This window comes from Myodes glareolus, chromosome 24 (assembly GCF_982192425.1).
Source record: "Myodes glareolus chromosome 24, mMyoGla1.1, whole genome shotgun sequence".
Classification (NCBI taxonomy): domain Eukaryota; kingdom Metazoa; phylum Chordata; class Mammalia; order Rodentia; family Cricetidae; genus Myodes; species Myodes glareolus.
Genome location: NC_142049.1, coordinates 1,984,235 through 2,006,008, shown reverse-complemented (window position 1 = coordinate 2,006,008; position 21,774 = coordinate 1,984,235). Strand labels below are relative to the sequence as shown.

The window sequence follows — 21,774 nt, the reverse complement described above, 5'->3', positions numbered from 1 at the left end:
CCACAACTGCCTTCTGTGGATATTAAAAATGAAACACAGAAATCTTTTTCATGTGAACTGGTGTTTTCCCCACATGTATGCCTGTATGAGGGTGTTGAATTCCCTGGAACTAGAGTTACAGAAAGGTGTGAACAGCCATGTGGATGCTGGGAATTAAACCTGAGTCCTCTGGAAGAGCAGCCAGTGCTCTTAACTTCTGAGCCATCTCTCCAGTCTCAAATCTTTTTGTTGTTGTTGTTTTTTAAGATAGGGTTTCTCTGTGTAACAACCCTGGCTGTTCTGGTACTCACTCTGCAGACCAGGCTGGCCTCAAACTCACAGAGATTAACCTGCCTCCGACTCCGAAGTGCTGGGATTAAAGGCATGTCCACAACCTCCCGACCCATTTAACATGCTTTACGGCACATGCTGAATTCTGTACATGTTTCTATATCATAGCACCACATACAGATTCTGGCATTTCAGAGAACTACCAACAGAGACTATATTTAAGGGTAAAAACAACGGAACCAAATAACAATTACATTGTGATCACAATAGGTTCTTGATAATGACGATGAATTCCAAAGATTCTTTACTTACGGGGGGTGTTGGATGCTTAAACTGCAGAGACAAAAGCACTGCAGGCTATATAGTTGCAGGTTAGGCTATATAGCTGATGTTAGACTAGCCTGGAATACACAGTGAGATCCTGTCTCCAACAGTAACAACAAACTATGAAACAAATCAAAACTATTACAGCCAGGTTTGGTGGCGTGAGCCTACACTACTCTGGAGAATAAAGCCAAAGGCTCACAAGTTCTAGGTCAGCCTGAGTAACGTGGGAAAAGCCTGGTTCAAAATCTGAGGTTGAAAGGGGTGAGGAGAGGGACACTGAGAGGTGTGCTTAGCTGGAAGCCGGGGTTGAGGGTGGGGAGTGGAGTGTGAATATTATGGTATGCTGACTTAAATTTATTGGCTTAGATCCTACTATCCACAGACTCTTTTTGTTTGTTTGATTTGGTTTTTCGAGACAGGGTTTCTCTGCATAACAGCCCTGGCTGTCCTGGAACTTGCTTTGTAGACCAGGTTGGCCTCAAATTCACTGTCTCCTGAGCACTGGGATTAAAGGCCTGTGCCACCAATAGTCCAGCTCCACAGATTTTTAAACCACTCTACCTTGGTTTCTGTGTAATATTTTATGCTCCTTTGCCCAAAAATTAATTCAATAAATAAGCAGAAAAATACAACTTTTCTAGAAAGTACTATGGAAAATTTAACCTGCCTTTTAAGGTGTTACACAAAGGAAGCAAGAGCTTCACAAATAATATATATGTTCACCACAGGATTATTTATAATAACCAAACAAGAAAAAAAATCTAAAAGTCAAAAATTCCACATCTGTAAAGAATTAAATCACTCAACAGTAAGAATATGATTAAATTATGGCACACAAGAGAATATTACATAACCATGGGGTAATCAAAATACATATACTGATATGGGAAAATATCTAAATTGTTAATTAAAAACTGAATTTTAAATTATAATAACATTTACACAAAATATTATAGATTAATTTTGCTTTTACCTTTCTAAATTCTCCCACAATTAGAGGAAATTTTTTTTGTTTTTGTTTCAAAGTCTTCTATTCTTACAGCTGAGTGTCTGAGAATATTTTATCAAAAATGATTCTTTTGTATGGAGGACACAGGAATCAGAACCCACCACCTGCTCACAGATGAAGGCAGAAATTACCTTAATTTGTTCAGTCAGGCTACCAGCTCATGCTGGGATTTTTTTAAATTACTATACTTTAATCTCACTGTCATAGAACAGCAAGAATTTGTACAAGAATACAAAGTAAAAAAGCACTAATTTTTTTAAAATAAAGATTGTGAAATGGGAGCCAGAAAAATGGCTCACTAGGTAAAAGTACTTGCCACCAACTTAGTTTTAGTTTTAACTCTAAGTGAATATATCCTACAATGCTGGAACACTGTAATAATTCTCTCATGTGGAACCACCCACTCACTTCAAATAGCAACTAACCTTGAACAGTTTCCTCTTTAACACAAAGGGGTGTGTGTGTGTGTGTGTGCGTGTGTGTGTGCGTGCGCGCGTGCAGGTAGATAGTCATCAGATCAAACCTCTGCTTCTAGGATGTGTGTGTACAATCTAATTTAGTACAGAGCAGCAATGCCATAAATAAGGTCCCAGAAGAGAACTCCTGACATCTAGACACACCCGCAAGCTATACAGTACTATGAACTCAGATACAAGTAAGAAAGCTGCTCAGGGTCATAAAAAGCTACCTTCCCAAGAAGTCAACTCTCTGAAATGTATTTGAGCAAGAGCTTTATACTGTTGAAAGATACTGTGAAACAATACGTTAGAGCAGTAACTATTTTACTTTATACTGTTGGAAGATACTGTGAAATAATACGTTAGAGCAGTAACTATTTTACTTTATACTGTTGGAAGATACTGTGAAATAATACGTTAGAGCAGTAACTATTTTACTTTATACTGTTGGAAGATACTGTGAAATAATACGTTAGAGCAGTAACTATTTTACTGATGTGTGCACTTAGAGGTCACAGCACAAGGATCCCGTCCTCCTCGCCTCGCCCCCTCGGGTTGGCAAGCACTGGGTTTTCTCACTCACACTCAAGAATGGGGCCAAAATTAACAGCTTTGAATAGAGAGCTTTGTGCCAATACCATGCTCTGTTCTGCTTTTTTCCATTCTCGGAGTTATCAGCAACATCAAATTACCGCCAGGAACTTTATTCCTCTCATTTTAAAAGTTAGAACAACTCACCTCGGGCAGACAAAACATGACTAGTCTACAAAAATAGCAGACAGCTAAAATCCACAAGGCTTGCTTAATCACATCATTTACATAATTTTAATTAAAAATAATAATCAATGAAAACAAATGTCACATTAACAATCCACTTCAGAATCTGTAACCCAAATACTGTAAAGATTAATGTGCCAGTAAAAACCAGGTACTGTTACAGCACACCAACAAACAGGCAGAGGCAGTCCTACTGTCTCAGTAAAATATTTTTACAAAGCAAATGGTACAAATGGTGTGAAATCAAAGATGTTCAAATATTTTATGTTTAATAAGCTAAAGTGGCATTAGCGACTGAGAATCCGAACACTGTTCCTGAGACATTCAGATGCAAATACAAGGTCTTCCACTGTCCTCATTGCAGGCACTGGACACTATGTTACCTCTAAATCCTCAGGTCTCCTGTTATAAAGCTGCCACAACACCTTAAGTTATACAGAGTCTAAAGGGGTTGACAAATGTGAGACTAGTTTTTAAGTGAAAAATCACTATGCAAACATAAATGCATCATAGCTTTGCACTGTGACTTACAACTAAATGCTCTTCCAACTTGAGACTTATCAACGGCTATATTTAATCACTACATATAGGACTGAAAAGTGTCAAATTTTGAAGCAAAAACTGGTGTTAATAAAGTCCTGCTGTAGAGAAACATGGTTTTTTTTTTTAAAAAAAAAAAGATTTATTTATTTATTATGTATACAGTGCTCTGCTTCCATGTATGCTTGCAGGCCAGAAGGGGGCACCAGACCTCATTATAGACAGTTGTGAACCACCACATGGGTGCTGGGAACTGAAGTCAGGACCTCTGGAAGAGCAGCCAGTGCTCTTAATCTCTGAGCCATCTCTCCAGCCCCAAACATGGTTTTTCTTCTAAATGAAAATCACCATGCTTTTAACACACTCTACACATACCTACCAGAGACAATATTACTGCTAATCATCTTTAACACACTCTACACATACCTACCAGAGACAATATTACTGCTAATTATCTTGCCTCCCAGGGTAGCTAACGATTTGGGTACTACAGTAATGATGCTCCCACTGGTAGTTTTCACATAGGTTGCAGCTCCAGGGGTTGTGGCTACTCGACCTAAGGATGGGCTCACTGTTGGCCGGGTGTAGGTTGCCTGAGTACCTAAGGAAGTAGTGAAAAGAAAAACTGATCAAACTTTTCAACTAATAAAAAGAACTGTAACTGTAAATTTCACCATAGTTCAATGTCATATGTGTGACTTTAACTTGAAAATGGAACCACAAGGCGTCAAGATGTCCATTTACAATTTTATAGCCAGTTTTCAATGTGTACAGCAAGAACCAATGCCAAGTCAATTCTAATTAATTCTATACATAAAACTTTGTGATGTGTCGCATCAAATTACCAGCTCAAGGAAAGGTAGAATGTTCCCTTCCCTTCTCCGACTATCATTCTTCCATCAGTTTTTACGTCAAAGCTTAAACGTAACCACCTTCCTGCCAAACCCCTGTAGGTGTTTCTGTTACAGATATTTACGGTCCCTGAGTTTGTCTGATGCTGTCCCAGAGCTAAACTCAGTGACACCATTCAGCAAATTAAGGCAATATCTGTCTTATACCCTGCTACTCTCTAAAGAGATTTTCATCTTTTCAAGGACCAACCCATCATTCTACTAGAGATACAGTTGAAACTGCCAAGAACTGTCAGGAACAGTTTTTAGACTAAAATTACCTCTATTTGCACATTTCCTCCACTTTAACTGGCCTATTCGAAAATCTATCTTTACATCTCTCTCCAAAGATTTTACACCTCTCCTACTATTTCAACTTTTCTCTTTCCCAGAGGATTGAAAGTTCATCAGACGAGCGTGATGCCCTTTTGTATAAACACAGGAACTCTGACCAACTAGTTCTACAAGAAGGATCAGCCTCAGGGAAAATGAAGAGGAAAAGGAGAAAAGACTAAGATGGCATTTCTTTAACCTGAAGTGAGATTTGGAAAACACTGTAACAGATATTTATCCCACCTTGGAAAACAACACTTTTAGGGTAGGAAGTCACATGCTGTAAAAACTTATAACCACTACAATCACAAGAGGAACAGTAAGAAGAATTAGTTTGATCACAGAATATATTCGAACCAGGAAAAAAAAAGTCTAGTGCAAAGTAAACAAGGTACAGAGCTATAAAGTTTGAATGTTTTGAATAATAACAACAACAAACAAACAAAACAAAACAACTCCAGCTACTGTTCAAAACAATGAGAGAGACAGACAGACAGACAGACAGACAGACAGAAGCAATGTTGCACCATAAACACAGAAACATGACCTGGTCTTGCTATGTATGGGTCTGGCTTTTATGTAGGTCTGGGTATTTGAACTCAGGTCCTTACACCTGCACCTTAACAAGTGCTTTTACACACTGAGCTATCTCCTTAGCTCCTGACTTGATATCATTTAACACGTATAAAGTTCACAAAGGGTAGTTACTGAAAAACGTTCTTCCCTGTCCCGTCAAGCACAGGCTGACTGCTCTCAGATGTGGGACAACGACATGCTCCAGTCTACGTGGCCCTCACTACACTGTGATGTGCACAGACTCTTGAGAGTGACATCCTTGTGAGGTGGGCACGTTTTCAGGTACTCAACAAGTGCTGGCTGAGGACCTACATGTGAGGAATAAGATTTGTTCCCTTATCTCATGAAGTTTGCTGTCTATGTGGATGCCACTCAACCAACAACTACACGAGTAGAAACTGGAGTAACTCACTGCAATGAAGAGAAATAACAGAGGACTATGAGGAAAAAAAATCAAAGAGGGCTCTAACTCCAGGGGCCGGGACAGAGTTCAGAGTCAGAAAGACCTGAAAACTGGGAGAGTGACTGCTTCGTGTGCACCAGGCCCTTGGTCTGACCCCCAGCACCTGATCAACATAATCCCGCACCCAAGAGGTGGCGACAGGAGGATCAAGAATGAGTTCAAGGTCATCCTCAGCTACACACAGAGTTCTAGGCTACAGACCCTATCTCAAAGCAAAATAAAAAAGACTTCTTTGTAGAACTGTCTCACTCCTTTCTCGATGTGCAAGTCATCAGACGCTGGCATGGGGCTTGTTTGATGATATGAGCAGATGGACTGACGTGTGTGAGACTTACCAGTAGGAGTAGTTACCAGCTTGGTTGTCATGATTGCACCGTTACTGCTAACCACCATAATAGGGGAATTGCTACTGGTGGGTAGAGTTGCAGTCACTGGTTTGGGTAAGATTTTACTTGGTTGAACCTGCTGTGTGATGATTTTAACACCTTTGAAAGAAAAAAGATAAATCTCAGTACAATTAATTGTAAAAGAATGCCACTTAGCCCAACAGGGCAACAGTTACACATGTCTACTGAGTCTCACTCTAGAGATGATTCTTTTACACTGATGAAACTCTAAGCTTTCGTTGCTCAAATTTTTCTTTCCTAAATCCTCCCAATGCAAGAATGTAGCTATATTATTTTAACAGATTTCTTAAAGAAAACTAATTCTGAACTTTTATCTATGATACGAGTTTTCAAACGAGTTAGCGAAAGCAAATAATCTGTTTCATCCAAGTCTTTAAGAAGAAAGGACTAGCATACGGCATCACGAGCATCCACACAGCCCTCCCAGCACAACAAAGACGGCTCAGGACTCGGAACTGACATGATAAGTGATAAACAGCTAACAGGCTAAGCACAGGTTTAGTCTGATTTGTTAAATGGCTGTCTGATCTTTCAGTTGTTTTATATTGAAATAGGATCTTATTATATAGCCAAGGATGGCCTGAAACTCACTGACTAGTCCAACCCAGCCTGGAACTACAGATCTTACTGCCTTTACCTCCTGGGTGCTGGGATTACAGATGTGTGCCACCACGCCCAGCTTAAAAATCTTTTCTTGCTTTTGTTTTTGTTGTTAGTACTGTTGAACCCAGGGATTCACACATGCTAGGCAAGTGCTCTACACTAAGCTATATCCTGAAGTCCTAAAAGAGCCTTCTAAAAAAAGTATTTTGTTTGTTTGGCTTTTTTCAAGACAGGGTTTCTCTGTAGCTTTGGAGTCTGTCCTGAAACTAGCTCTTGTAGACTAGGCTGGTCTCAACTCACAGAGATCCACCTGTCTCTGCCTTCTGAGTGCTGGGATTAAAGGTGTGCGCCACCACTGCCCGGCTCTAAAAAAAGTATTTTAATAACTCACTTTATCAAATGCAGAATGCCAAAAGAGGCCACACCAATACTGCACCTATTTAAAACATGCATGTGAAAAAGAATTCAAAGGCGATATGCAATAAAAACAATAAAAATGTTAAGGAAGATATATTGGAACTTTTTAACTTTTTTAATTTTTATATTTACAATGCTTTTTATATTTACTGGCTTCCCAAACATTAAGTACTCATTAAAAAGCATCAGATCTAGCTACACTTCTAAATCAGTGGTAACTATAAGAAGGAAAATTTAGTGCCACTTCTCAATTGCCAATCTTTTTTAAAAAATACAGAAAAAAACATTCTCACACAGAAAATTAAAAACTATATTATTTTTGGTGTAGTGTGATAATTTATCTTGACTGTCAATTTGACAGAATTTAGAATCACCATGGAAGCAAACCTCTGGGCTTGCCTGGAAGAACTTCCCGGATTAGGTTAAGAAGGAAGATCTACACTTCCTTGGCTCTGATCCTGGACTGAATAAAAAGGACACTGCCCACTCTGCTGCCTCAGGCTCCGGCCACCACCACTTCCCCACCATGGTCTCACTTCAGTAAGCAAGCCCTTCCTTTCCCGAATGGCCTCTGTCACAGCACCAAGGAAGCAACCAAAGTAGGAGGTAGTGACTTAAACTGAGAAATTACGAAACAGGTCTACATATTTAGTAGTTTTAAGTAATTCTAAACTTCTACTAGCTAAGAAAGTAATTAAAATTAAAGTATCTGGGCATAATTAGGTAAGTAACAACTCTTGTGACTTTTTTTATCTACAAAGTAAAAATCAATTAGTATATACCTCATAAGGCTATTATTGTAAGGATTAAACAAACTTGTAAAGTTTCTAATACATGTTGAAATTCAATAAGTATTATGGAAACAGTTCTGAATATAATGAACCATAAACAGTAAGGTCATCCAAGGAAAATTATTTCTAATATTTCTTACTAATGAACGATAATCCTGTATAATGTCCATGCAGAAAGAGGCTCCAAGAAATAACCACACAAAAAAATTTACAAAATCAAAAGACAATTCTACTCAGTCCTATGCAAATCAACTGACCATGAAAGAGAAAGCCAACCAAATAAACATTTCCAAAGAGTTTTTTAAGAACTCTGACCTCTCAGAAGGTGGCAGGCCTGGGAAGCTGCCCTCTAAAGGACTAGGACATTCTGGAACGCCATGTCTAGTGGGATGGCTTGAGGAGCTCTTCAGTCCACACAATGGAGCTAATGGGAGTTACAAAGCAACCACCATTGAAAGGCTCTGGGGACCACAGGACAGCCCCATGGGTCAAAGAACTGACATCAAGCCTGATCATCTAAGCTCCTTCCCAAAGACCCACAAGGTGGAAAAAGAGAATCTGTTCATGTAAGGGATACTCTGACTTCCACATGCACACCACTGGCACACATGCAGGCACAAACACATGTTCTCACTCAGAACATGTACACATACACACATGTACACACCAAATATAAACAAAATGCAATAAAAAGGAATGTTCTATGTGGTGGTTTGAAAGAAAATGGCCCCCAAAGGGAGTGGCACTATATGGCCTTGTTGGAGGAAGTGTGTCACTGTGGGTTTGGACGTCTCATAAATGCCCAAGCCACATCCAGAAAGGAAAAACCACTTTCTGTAGCCTGCATATCTCGGCTTCTCCACCACATGTGCCTGTATGCTGCCGTGTTCCACTGTGATGATAATTTACTAAACCTCTGAACTGTAAGTCACCTCATTAAATGTTTTCTTTTATGAAAGTTGCCATGGCCATGGTGTCTCTTTACAGCACTAGAAACCCTAACTAAAACACTCTGGAAAGGGGTTTTACGGCAAATAGAAAACAAAGAAACGTCTACCCAACCAAATTCAATAGTTAAAATCACGTTCTGTGACATCTGAGACAAGATCGTTTCTCTTTCCCCTCCCTCAGCTCAGTACGTTGGTGAGTCTACTCCAGACGGCTACAGTTACAGAGAGCATGGTCCCTTCTGCACAGCCCTTAGCCAGAGGACATTCTTTTCAGGAGAAGCAGGACTTCAGCTTATCCTCCTCACAGCTGCTTAATGCCAACTGAAATACCACAGAGAATATTTCCAATCCATAGTAGAATCCAATAGAAACAAATACCAAAAGGACCACAAAGACAAAAACAACAAAACCCTCTAAACCTCTAGTAACAAAACAGCGGCCCTCATGCATTCTTCCAGTTACCTGACTCCTGTTTGATCTGAATGGTAGGTTTGATGCCAGGTGGCAACGGTGACTGCTGTGGCTGCTGCTGCTGAGACACTGAGGAAGGCTGGGCCACAGGCTGCTGTGTCTGCTGCTGCACTTGCTGTAGCTGCTGCTTAGGAGACTGCTGATGCTGTTTAGGAAACTGTGCGAGAATCTGGGTAGGGGCACTCACTAAGCTTTTGGGGGAAGGAAGTCTTGTCGATGCCATTTTGATTGCTGATGTAGATACACCTACAGAAAAGTAAACAAGATTTAGGGCTTTTGGAATTTTCGGATTTCAGCTCAGAGGAAGCCACGGTACAACTTTCTTCAGTCCTTCCAAATTGGGTTCACCCGACACCAGCCGCCTCCACCATGCTGCCCAAGTACGACCCAACAAGATCAAAGCCATGTACTTGATGTGCACTGGAGGTGAGGTCAGCGCCATCTGCCTGGGCCCCAAAATTGTCCCCTTGAGTCTGTCTTCAAAAAAAGTTGGTGATGACATTGCCAAGGTAATTGGTGACTGGAAAGGTCTGAGGATTACAGTGAAACTGACCATCCAGAACACAGAGGCCCAGGGTGAGGTGGTGCCCTCTGCCTCTGCCCTGATCAAGAAGCCTCCAAGAGACAGAGAGAAGCCGAAGAACATTAGACACAATGGAAATATCACTTTCCACAAGATCGTCCACATTGCCAGAGAACTTTCTGGAACTATTAAAGAGATCCTGGGTACTGCACAGTCTGTGGGCTGCAATGTGGATGGCTGCCACCCTCATGACATCAATGATGACATCAACAGTGGAATGCCCAGCTAGAAGCAACAAGAGAAAATATTTCAATAAAAAACTATCTGAGAAAAAAACAAAAACAAAAAACCATTAGCCAACTAATGTCTTGGAAACACAAAGGATCAAATGTAAAGTCAACTATTATTTAAAAAAAAAACATTTACTAAGTACACTAACTATAGTACCTACTCTTGGTTATTATAGTCTTGCTTCATTAACAAGCTTCTAATTTTTCTGTAACCACCTTACTTATTTTCATTGTAGTTTAATTCTAGTACCACTGCTGGTTGCTAGTCTAACTCTTTCTTCCCTTTCTAACAAAACGCCGTCTTTCCCCTTGAAAACCCACAGTCCTGGGCATTGGCATACACTTCCAGGGAGGCCTGTCCCTAAGTCAGCTCTAGAGGATAATTCTCAATTGACCTAAGCTTGCCATGGTACTCCATTACTTTTCCGGCAATAAGGTAAAGCTAGTTATAGCCAGCATGCTATGAGAAGAATCTTCCTGGAGAACACCTAGGTAAGGTATTCTCTCTTTTCTAGGATTTTCTCATTTTCCTTTGGTATTTTCATGGCTATGATGCCTACAATATATGTATCTAACCAATAGCGGGGTTACCCAAAAAAGGAAAAAAATTCCTTACTGGCCCAATTATTCACCCAACTTAAGTGAAGACTTCTGTCTTATGAACTTCTGAAATAATAAAGCTTCTTAAAACACCAATCAGTCAATCGGTACTTATTTCTGTGTAGTCATTCATTCAATCACTCATCATTTATGCAAATAAATTTAGACATTAATCCAGTCAGACTCAGAATAAGTAATTTATTAGACATTTGGATGCACAAAAGAATGCAGGAAATACTACTAAATCAAACATATTAGTCCACCTTTGGAAGAATTATGAATGAAGCTACATTAATAATTTTGGTTAAATATGTGCTATGGTTTAAGTATACACCAGAATCCATGTATTAAAATTCAATCACCAATGTAAAGTCTTAAAAAGCTGGAAACTTCATCTGACTTAATGACGACAGTTTAGAAGCAGAGCCTTTAGAACACCATAAAACTAAGCAGGATAGTCAGGGAGAAACCCACGACTGAGTATCAGTGGCCTTTTAAGAGAAAAAGCACTTGGAGAAGGCACACATATGCACCCTTGCCTCTTGCCACGTGACCACTGTGTACTATCCTGAAGCTCTGAAAGCAATGTCATCACTAGATGCAAGTTCCTGAGCTTAGATTTTCAAACCATAAGCCAAATAAGCCATTCTCCATTATGAAGTTACCCAGCCTGAAATACTTCATTATACCAAATACAATATAAAATAGTTGAGAGCTGCAACAGGAACTTTAGGGAAAGAATGACACCCAAAAACCTTTTTTATGTAAGAAATTGTAAGTTGGGCCAAAGAGATGGCTCAGTGGGTGAGGTATCTGCTGTGTAAGCTTGACAGTCTGATTTGATACCCAAAGCCCACATAAAGGTAGAAAAAGAGAAGCAGCTCCACAAAGCTGTCTTCCTACCACCACACTGTAACACACACACACCTACGTGCACTCACATAAAGTACAAGTGAAGGAAGGGAACCACCACACTGTAACACACACACCTACGTGCACTCACATAAAGTACAAGTGAAGGAAGGGAACACATGAACGTAAGAGTACTGCTCACACTTCGTGTGTCTAAGAAAATACCAAAGGAAAGAAGCAGGAATGGGACAGCATACTAGTCAAACAGTTCCATTTTTTTTTTTAATCTTAGAAATTATTCTTGTGTGAGATGGGTCCACAGATAAAGGAGACTGTAACGCCTGAGGACTTGTGCTGGATCCCTATGACCCACACGGTAGAAGGAAAGAACCAACTCCCAAAAGTTGTCTCCTGACTTCCACATGTATGGCATGCATGTGTATACCGACACAAAAATATACAAAAACACATCCACAAACGACATAAATAAATAAATAATGCTTTTTAAAAAGGAAAGAAATGTTCTGTTTTATTTTACATTGTTCTATCAACAAAGATAACAAGGACTTACTATTAATCAGGCATTAGTGAGCTAATCTAACAATGTTCAGGAAGATAAACTGTGCACGGAGGACGCTCCCAGAAGTCCTATTCCTACTGGAGACTCTTGCTCCAGTGCTGGTGAGCGCAGTAAAATTCACCAAGACACTAATCTAGAATATTAAAACTAGGAAGTAATCTAAATGAAAAGTGAGTAATAAATGGCTCAACAGAAACAGAATTAAACCACGATGAAAATAAAGCGATTCTAGAAACTGGAAACATGTCAATGGTGCAAAACTGTAAGAAAATGCTATCAAGTGGAGTAGGAACTTTCTATTACAGAGACACTGACAACATGGCCAGACTCTCTTAAACAGGAAATGTACTACGATACTACTGCAGGCAACTGGTAGACTGCTTTTTATTTTTCTACTGTTCTCTAGAATTCCTGAATCCACTGGTTTCAGGCTTTAAAAACTTTAAAAACATTGCTCAGACGTTAAATGTGGACAATCATAAAATTGGGAGGACAGGGAAATCTGACAAGGAGAGAACCCATGGAGTAAGAGAGAACAGAGATTTTTTTCAGAGCTGGTCTAAATATAATGAAAGAAGCAATACCAGGAGATACACAGAATTGGAAGCAATGTACTACATAAGCTGAAACAGGCTCGAGATAGGAGACTTAAGGTCAGCAGAAGACTGTCACACTATTGTGAAAGGAATTCATGAAATCCATAGAAAACATGAGGAAAACCACAAAATGAAAGAAAAAAAACTTCTTACCATGTAAGAGAAGGTAGCAACAGAATAAAAAATGCAACCAACCAAACTAATTTGCAATGGCCCATTCTTTGGTCTTTGGAGAGCAAAAGAACATACGTGAGATAACCAAAAAGTTAGTTACAGCTTCCACTCTTGAGCAAAGATTCAGAAGAACCAAATAAGAAGCAATCCTCTAACAATAAACTGTTTTCAAACACACAGAAAACATACCAATTCACACCTCTATGATACCAGCACCAGACTTTCAAATACCAAATCACACACGCACAACAGCATGTACAATATGCTGTGAACCTTCCTCTAAGGAAAAGTGTGTGTCTTATTTGCTTCCATGTTTACAAATGGAAGATGCAAGAAAGGACAGACAAGGTGCAGGAGGTAGAGAAGAGAAAACTGCAAACACTTCATTCTCAGGCTAAGGAAGGGTGAGCAGGGAAGTCTTTGCTGACCTAACACACATTCTCTCTCTCCCTCCCTCCTTCCCTCCTTCCCTCTCTCCCTCCCTCCCTGTTGACTTCAAAAATCCCCCACCACAGGGACGGAATTAAACAGTGGCTCACCACTCACCTTGTGCTACTGTTGACATGACCACAGACGGTGTGGAAGACACCACAGCTGTCACTGCAACTGTACTAGAAACAGGCGATGGCGTGGAACTGCTGTTGCCACTGCTGCTACTGGTGACCAGAGAGGACTGTGATGCAGTTATAACAACAGGTGGCTTCTGAGTTGTGGACGCAATGACTGATGTTGGTACAAGCTTAGTGACTGCTGCATAGTTATGGGATTTGGAGAGAATGTTGGGCACGAAGGTTGAACTTGGTGATGTGGTCACTATAATAACCTAAAGGAGGAAAAATAAGTTATTTTCATGTACCTACTATATACTATCAGTGTATTCAAACTCATATAATTTAAAACTAGTTTTGCAATAGGAAAAACAACTCAACACAGAGGAATACACAGCTAATTGAATGCATATGAACACTTTCCTTTACCGGCAACCATCAAAACTACACCAATTTTCAGCAAGTAATTTAAGAGGCACTGTTCAGTATTGTGCATAATGTGGCTGGCTCTGTAAGCATCTCAATACACCATTTAGGGAATAAATCCACACCATCACATGAGCAAGTAATCAGGAGATGTGCTCACTTGTAAATAATACTTATTGAGCATCTACTATGTGCCAGGCATGGTTCTAGATGCTGGGAACAGAAGAATGAACAAAACCCACTTGCATGGAGTCTACATTCTATTGTAGAGAGAGAAATAAAAAAACACATGACAAGTAGAAATAAATGGAAAAGACAATAATCCAGGGTAAAGAAAGAAGGATGGTTAGAGTGTATAAACTACTCAGTGAAGATCTCTCTGTAAGGTGACAGGTGACATCTCAGCAGAAACCAGAATGAGGTCAGGATATGAACCATGTGAATGAGGTCAGGGTATGAACCATGTGAATGAGGTCAGGGTATGAACCATGTGAATGAGGTCAGGGTATGAACCATGTGAATGAGGTCAGGGTATGAACCATGTGAATGAGGTCAGGGTATGAACCATGTGAATGAGGTCAGGGTATGAACCATGTGAATGAGGTCAGGGTATGAACCATGTGAATGGGGTCAGGGTATGAACCATGTGAATGAGGTCAGGGTATGAACCATGTGAATGAGGTCAGGGTATGAACCATGTGAATGAGGTCAGGGTATGAACCATGTGAATGAGGTCAGGGTATGAACCATGTGAATGAGGTCAGGGTATGAACCATGTGAATGGGGTCAGGGTATGAACCATGTGAATGAGGTCAGGGTATGAACCATGTGAATGGGGTCAGGGTATGAACCATGTGAATGGGGTCAGGGTATGAACCATGTGAATGAGGTCAGGGTATGAACCATGTGAATGAGGTCAGGGTATGAACCATGTGAATGAGGTCAGGGTATGAACCATGTGAATGGGGTCAGGGTATGAACCATGTGAATGAGGTCAGGGTATGAACCATGTGAATGGGGTCAGGGTATGAACCATGTGAATGGGATCAGGGTATGAACCATGTGAATGGGGTCAGGGTATGAACCATGTGAATGAGGTCAGGGTATGAACCATGTGCTAGTCATACTTAGACAGACACTCAGTGGCATGGGGAGTAGGAAACAATGGCTCTTAAGACAAAAACAAGCTTTGGATCCTCACGAAGCCTTAAAGATCTACGGGACAGATTGGCATTGATAAGGCACACAACCACGGAGAAGTGATAGAGGAGCAGACAATGGAAAGTCCCGACAGCTCATGCCATGCCAGCAACACTACTTCTCTGTGATCTTCCTCCACAAAATTCATAACCTGATTACCTAATAAGGAGAAAAACATCAAGCAAACTCTAGGAGTGAGGAACCTAACTAAAACACCTGGCCTGTCAAAAGTTATTAAAAAAAAAAAAAAACCTAGGAAAATCTGAGAAACTTTCACAGTGAGAAGTGTTTAAGGAAACAGGAGTCCTGGAACATCAAAGGACAGTAAGGAAAACCCAAGGAAATCCAAATAAACTATGGTCTTAAGTTAATATTAATAATGTATTATTACTATAAATTAAAACAATGCATCATACAAATAAAAATATTAACAGGGAAAGAGGTGTAAAATATGCAATTTCTACAAATTTTCTGTAAATCTAAAATTTTTTAAAACTGAATCTATTTTTTTAATGTATCTATCTGTGGATGGAAGCTACAGTAGGGAGTGTCAGTAGATACAGACAAATGAAATTCTTATGAAAACCAGCAGATATGGTGGCGACCACCGTTCGTTACACCTTGTAAGTGAACTAGAAGGATGTGCTCCTAGCCTGGAACAGAGGACAGAGATAAAGACAGAGGCAAGGTTTAGCTAGTAAGGCTGAGAATCCAGAGATTAAGCAGCAGTGCATTTCATAGAGAATAGCACTGAATAAAAGACCCAGGGCCAGAATCACCCGGTGTGCTGAGAACAGAAAGGAAAGCAGTGCAGAAAGCCACGTTAAAGAGGGTTATAAGCAGAAGCTGGATCAAATATGAAAGCCAAACTAAAGTATCTGGATCTCACGTTAAGAACAATCAAGCCATGGGAAGATTGTAAGCACAGAGACAAGGTGTGACATCTATTTTAAAAGTCCATTCTCGTCGCCATGAAGTGAGAGGCCAGAGAGAAGTGGCAGCAGTCTCCTGGGCCGGGCATTATCAGAAAGGAAGGGAAGAGATCAGATTCAAATATTCTGACAAGCAGAGGAACTAAAACTTGTGGAGTTCCTAGAGCAGAACAAGAAAAGCTCCCAGAGCGGATATACGCACATGTTTATTTAGTTGTCCCCGAATCCTGTAACACAGATCTATTATTATCCCCATTTCACAGTAAAGAACATAAACTACTCATGCTTTGGTGGTACGCATCGCAGCTGTATTTTGGGGTGAGTGAGCAGTGCAATAGAAATACCCAGTTCTTTCACTATAATCATTTGTGCCTACCTAGGGTAGAACAAATTGTTTTGAAAAAATCCAAAGAAGTTATGGGAGAAATTCTTTCAGTTTTACATTGGTAATAAAGAATATCTGAAGTTAAATCAGTCAAAAATTTTCTGAGTGAGTCTGTACTTGGCATCTACATCAAGGAAACATAAACTATATCATCCCTGCATATTTTCAGTGTAACAAAGAATTTAAGACATTATCACTTGTCCAGTACTTTAAGGAGTCTGTTGTTTAAGCAAACATATGGAGAAAGCTGGTGATTGTAAGCACACGCAGGCTGGAATAGCAAATAGTATGTAGTGTTATTGAAAACAACCAAGAACTATTATACAAACTGACAAGTGCACCAATACGGCAACAGGTCATAGGCTTCAGAGTCAAATGAGCCAGCACTTAGAGCATCCTGCCTCTGCCACTTTCAAATGGCAGGCCCCAGACATGTTAAAATCTTTAGGCTCCAATTTTTTTTCTATAAAATAGGGATAATAATTGCAACCTTACAAAATCATGACAAGGATTAGATGACACAATCACGTGAAGCATCTACTAGGCACATAGCAGGTGGTCAATATTTGACAGCTAACAAATGGTACTTACTAGAAGCTCACTGTTCCTATTGAATGTTAGATGGGTATGAATAAAGCATTGTAGATCACTTCTATCCAGAAACGACATTGAATATACTGGGGGTTTTTTATTAGAAACATTTCCTTTCCTTCCCTGCCTAACTCTGATATCCTGAGTATGCAGAGAACCCATAGCTACAGATCCAAAATAATAGGGTATTAAAGGCAACTGGGTTTCATTTTTGCCAATCCTGAAGCACTAGTCACAGCTTCCAAGAGGCACAATGCTGATGACTGCGGTACAAGAGGTTAAACCAGGCTAGGCAGGAAAGTAGACATAGTTAATTAGCAATGTTGGGCAGGAAAGGGAGAAGGAAGTATGCACAGTTCAAATATCTGAAACTTCAGAAGAAAGGCAGGATTCTAACTTAAGAAAGAATAAATCGGGACTGAAGAGATGGCTCAGAGGTTAAGAGCACTGGCTGCTCTTTCAGAGATCCTGAGTTCAATTCCCAGCAACCACATGGTGGCTCACAACCATCTATGAGATCTGGTGCCCTCTTCTGGCGGGCAGGCACACATGCAGACAGAACATTGTATACATACATACATACATACATACATACATAAATATTTTAAGAAAAGGAATAAATCTAGGGTATCTAGGAGTACATTTTAGATTACAGATACATAGTTTGAGATTTCAATACACAAATGATTTCTGATTTGTACAGGGGCTTCCCAAACTTGAGTTCCATCATAGAGAAATCACTTACACTTTAAAGTTGCTTATTACAACAGGGGAGATTAAAAGCTTTTGAAGCCAAGTGAACCAGACAGTGTTTATTCAGGCCATAATTCAAATTACTGACCTTCTAGCACTCACAAAAACTCCTTAAGAGTGCTGGGACTTGCACCCTAAGGACAAAATGAAAAATATCAATCAAGCACATGAAAGCATAAAGCTATATTCTGTTGCTGTTTATATCCGTGCTGCACCAATGTTGTTTTAAATGAGGCATAGTCACATACATGGAAATGTATCTATGCTGAAAATGCACAACCTATTTATTTAAATGTGAATACCATTTACAAAATCAGAAACAATTATACTTAATGTAAAGTCACTTTACCTACATAATTAATTGTTAAGTTGACTTAAATACAGAGTGTGAGAAATCCAAGGTAAATACAATTAGGACAACAGCCTTGGATAAAAAAATTTTTTACATCCAATTACTCAGAAAACAGAAAACAAAACAAAACATGGAAAGTGTATTTATTAGTCTCACCACTCTCTAATTGTCCAAAGGCTTTAAAACAGATGTCAGAGGAGGAGTGACGACGTAGGAGAGCACAGCGGATGCTCAGCAATTATTTGTGGAATAAATGAGTCTTCGTTTTTATTTAATTTGCCTTAAATGTTTATTTTTTTAAACATAAGTAAATCTAAATCTCTGAATCTGAAGATTCATGGTATGACCCATACATGAATCTGGAAAGAAATGAGCCTTCTTAAAAGCATGAGTCCAACAACCTGAAATACTCATCCTCACCTCAAAATCCTGACAACACAAAAAAGTCAGTAAGGAGAAAGCAGAAGAGAAAGTGAAAACAAAGCACCCAGACTCCACTTACAGGGAGCCCCATCTGTTACAAACCATTCTCACATAAATCTACCAAAGCAGATTAGAAAGTTAATGATGTGAGGCTACATTTATTAAACACTCATTGTGTAGGCTATAATTATTTTAGATGAATAATCTCACCTAATTCTCCTGGCAACTCTTAAGAAGAACTATTGTAACTTTTGTTTTAAAAGGAAACAGGCTCAAGGAGTTGTTAGCAGAGGGCCAGTGACACACACAGCTCTGGGGAAAATGACCAGATAGTACTGGGTCAGATCTACTTATGTGTGGACTGATCTGTTCATTTACTAATTCATTCATTCATTCATTCATTCATTCATTCAACAAATATTAACTAGCATCTAGCATAGCTAAGGCACTGTTCTAAATACTTGGGAATATAGTGATGAATAAAACAAAAATCTAAGCTACCCACAACAGTCTATGGGAGAAATAGGAAATAAACTTATAATTTATAACATCAACTACTTAACAAACAATAAATTAAAATGAAGTAAGATTTAACAACCTGAAGCACAGTCGTATAACAGTCAGTTGGTGTCAAGGACAGCTCAGGATGGAGCTAGGGATGATACAGCTCAGAGGTAGAATACAAGGCCCTGAGTTCACACACACACACACACACACACACACACACACACAAGGGATTTCATACCACCATATAAAAAGTGGCCTTCAGAAATGCTTCCTTGAAATTAAGTAAAAATGCAAACATGTTCAATCAACACTAAAATCATCAAAAACAGTTAATTTCAACGTATTAGTGGATAAGTTTCAGTGAACCAGTAGATTCATAATTTGAAACAGTTCATTATTATTAATGAAATGTTGACTTCCAAAAATAATTTGCAAAGCAAAAGAGCTCGCATTTTTAGGTGCATGTTCTGTGGCACATCTACTGACTTGGCATTACTCTTGTGCCTGAGATAAGACTCAGAAACATTTACTATCTCAGGTAACACAGCACCTTCCACCACTGACTCTGAAGTACTAGAAGTCAAGTTTATAATACACAAAGCAAGAAACTGAAATATTCTTGCCTGATGATCCTGACCACCCTAAGGACAAGTAGCAGAGGGACAGGGTAGTTAATGTGTCAGTTTCATACATAAGCTGACTGCCAGATGCTTAAGGAAATTCTGAAAAGAAAAACATCAAGTAATAAAATGAACTAGTCAAGATAAAGAACATGAAAAAAGAAAACAAAACCAAAAGACTTATAAATATAGTCAAATATAAGAATACAATCATCCGGGGCTGGAGAGATGGCTCAGTGGTTAAGAGCTTTGCCTGCTCTTCCAAAGGTCCTGAGTTCAATCCCCAGCAACCATATGGTGGCTCACAACCATCTGTAATGAGTCTCAGTACCCTCTTCTGGCCTGCATTGTATACATAATAAATAAATATTTTTTTAAAAAAGAATACAATCATCCTACCAAAAAGCAGGCTATTATTTTTAAAAAGAAAAACAAGGAACATCTAACAGAAGAAGGAAGAGTTATTAGAAATTTGAAGTATGACGGTTGCCAAGGATGTTAATGCATGCCTGTATTCCTTGGCAAACAGGTATTCAGATCAGCCACAGCTACATAGTAAGTCACAAGTAGACTGAACTAAATAGTGAGATTATTTCGTAAAGAAAAAGAGAGATTATAGCAAAAACTAACAATTCCATCCAAGTATTACAGGATACTAATCAAGGGTACAGAAAATGGTGATACACACTCACCACACTAGGCTCTCTTCTAATAGCTTCACATATATTACTTGCTATATCCAAAGCTCTTATAACAACACTGGGTTTCCCCGCTCTATTTCACAGAGAAAACCTGAGTATAGAGTTTAGTTTCCCCACGGTCAAAAAAGCTAATGCCAAGCCACTATTACCGGGGGCTGGGAGGGAGGGGGCACATGGAAAATAGGAATGAAGAGTAAGAGAAAATCAGAAGATCAATTCAGACGTTCCACATGCTCAGTAAGTGATCCACAAAGGAAATGGAGAACATCAAAGAGTTCGTCCAAGAACTTGTGAGGACTGAAGGCAGGCATGTGCAGGATAAAAGCTCTGGTGACAACCTGAGGGCCACTCCACAGAGTCTCCAAAGGTGAAAGTAGAAGCTAAACAACAGAATGGACTGGCATCTCAAGAATACTGCTAGGAGCTGGAAGCCAAGAACAATGCCTTTAAAACTCTCAGGAGAAGATTTGCTTTGTACACACAGAGTCTCAAAAAACTTCATAGTCACTAACACCCTGGGAAGCTACTAAAGGACATGCTTTAGTAAAATAAATAAACTAATAAGAAGGGAAGAACAGAAAGATGCTCAGAAGGAAACCGGAGAAACACAGGTATAAAATCAGTGTCAGGTCACCAGAATCCAGACTAGCATGTGAAGATTGAGGACTGCAAGAACATGGACTTGACAGGGCACCAGCGACAAGGTCGGAGGTGGACGCAGGGCAGCATACACAGAATCAAAGGGAAAATACATTTATTCACTTACCCATACCCCTTCTCTTCCCTAACTCTACTGGCAAAGCAAAACACAAGACCACATAAACAAAAACTTTAAAGCTTTTCTAGTTTGTTTCAAAACAGCATTACAATTATCAAATACAACGTAAGTCTAGAAGCAGATGTGACTTGAGCAAGCCATCTGGCAACTAAGCCTCATCTTTAAAAAGTGGATAATAATATCTATCACAATGCCTTCTGTGCAGAATTAAACAAGAGACGTGAGCGACCGTCAACTCTAGAGCACACTGCAGGAAAGAGACAACGACTGGGAGCCCCTCCACCACATACCTTCTGTGTGGTTGTGTTTGTCGTCTGTGTGGATGGTTTGGTGAAAGTTATTTTCACAGGTGACATGTGGGGTGGTAAGGAGTTGGCAATGCTCTGCATGATGTTGCTCATCTTGGGACTGCCACTCACAGGCACAGTGATGGTCTTTGAGACCGGAACGACAGCCTTTGGAACTTCCTTCAGAACCACAGGAGAAGAACCAGAAGAGTTTGTTCGCCTGCGTTTTCTGGGTTTTTCGTCTTCATCTGAACAGCTGACACCTGAAAGACAACGACAGTATTCCTACTTATACAAAACTAGCACTGCCTCTTATACATTAATTGCTAAAAATGTCTGTGCCATTCTTTGCCTCTCCTTTTCTTTTAATTAAT

At 39.6% G+C, this 21,774-nt stretch overlaps 1 protein-coding gene and 1 pseudogene across 11 annotated transcripts in view; one reads left to right on the top strand and one right to left on the bottom strand.

Annotated features, from left to right (window-relative positions):
* The window catches only part of Emsy (EMSY transcriptional repressor, BRCA2 interacting), a 69,273-nt gene that overhangs the window by 31,284 nt on the left and 16,215 nt on the right, over positions 1 to 21,774 (bottom strand). For all 11 annotated transcript variants that reach the window (XM_048435084.3, XM_085682953.2, XM_085682950.2 and 8 more), the window contains 5 exons: positions 21,404 to 21,663; positions 13,444 to 13,720; positions 9,274 to 9,528; positions 5,979 to 6,128; positions 3,812 to 3,982 (listed from right to left, as the gene is read on the bottom strand). In XM_048435084.3, the coding sequence (XP_048291041.3) occupies positions 3,812 to 3,982; positions 5,979 to 6,128; positions 9,274 to 9,528; positions 13,444 to 13,720; positions 21,404 to 21,663 (1,113 nt within the window). The remainder of the gene's footprint in view (positions 1 to 3,811; positions 3,983 to 5,978; positions 6,129 to 9,273; positions 9,529 to 13,443; positions 13,721 to 21,403; positions 21,664 to 21,774) is intronic.
* On the top strand, positions 9,566 to 10,118 carry LOC125401131 (large ribosomal subunit protein uL11 pseudogene; annotated as a pseudogene).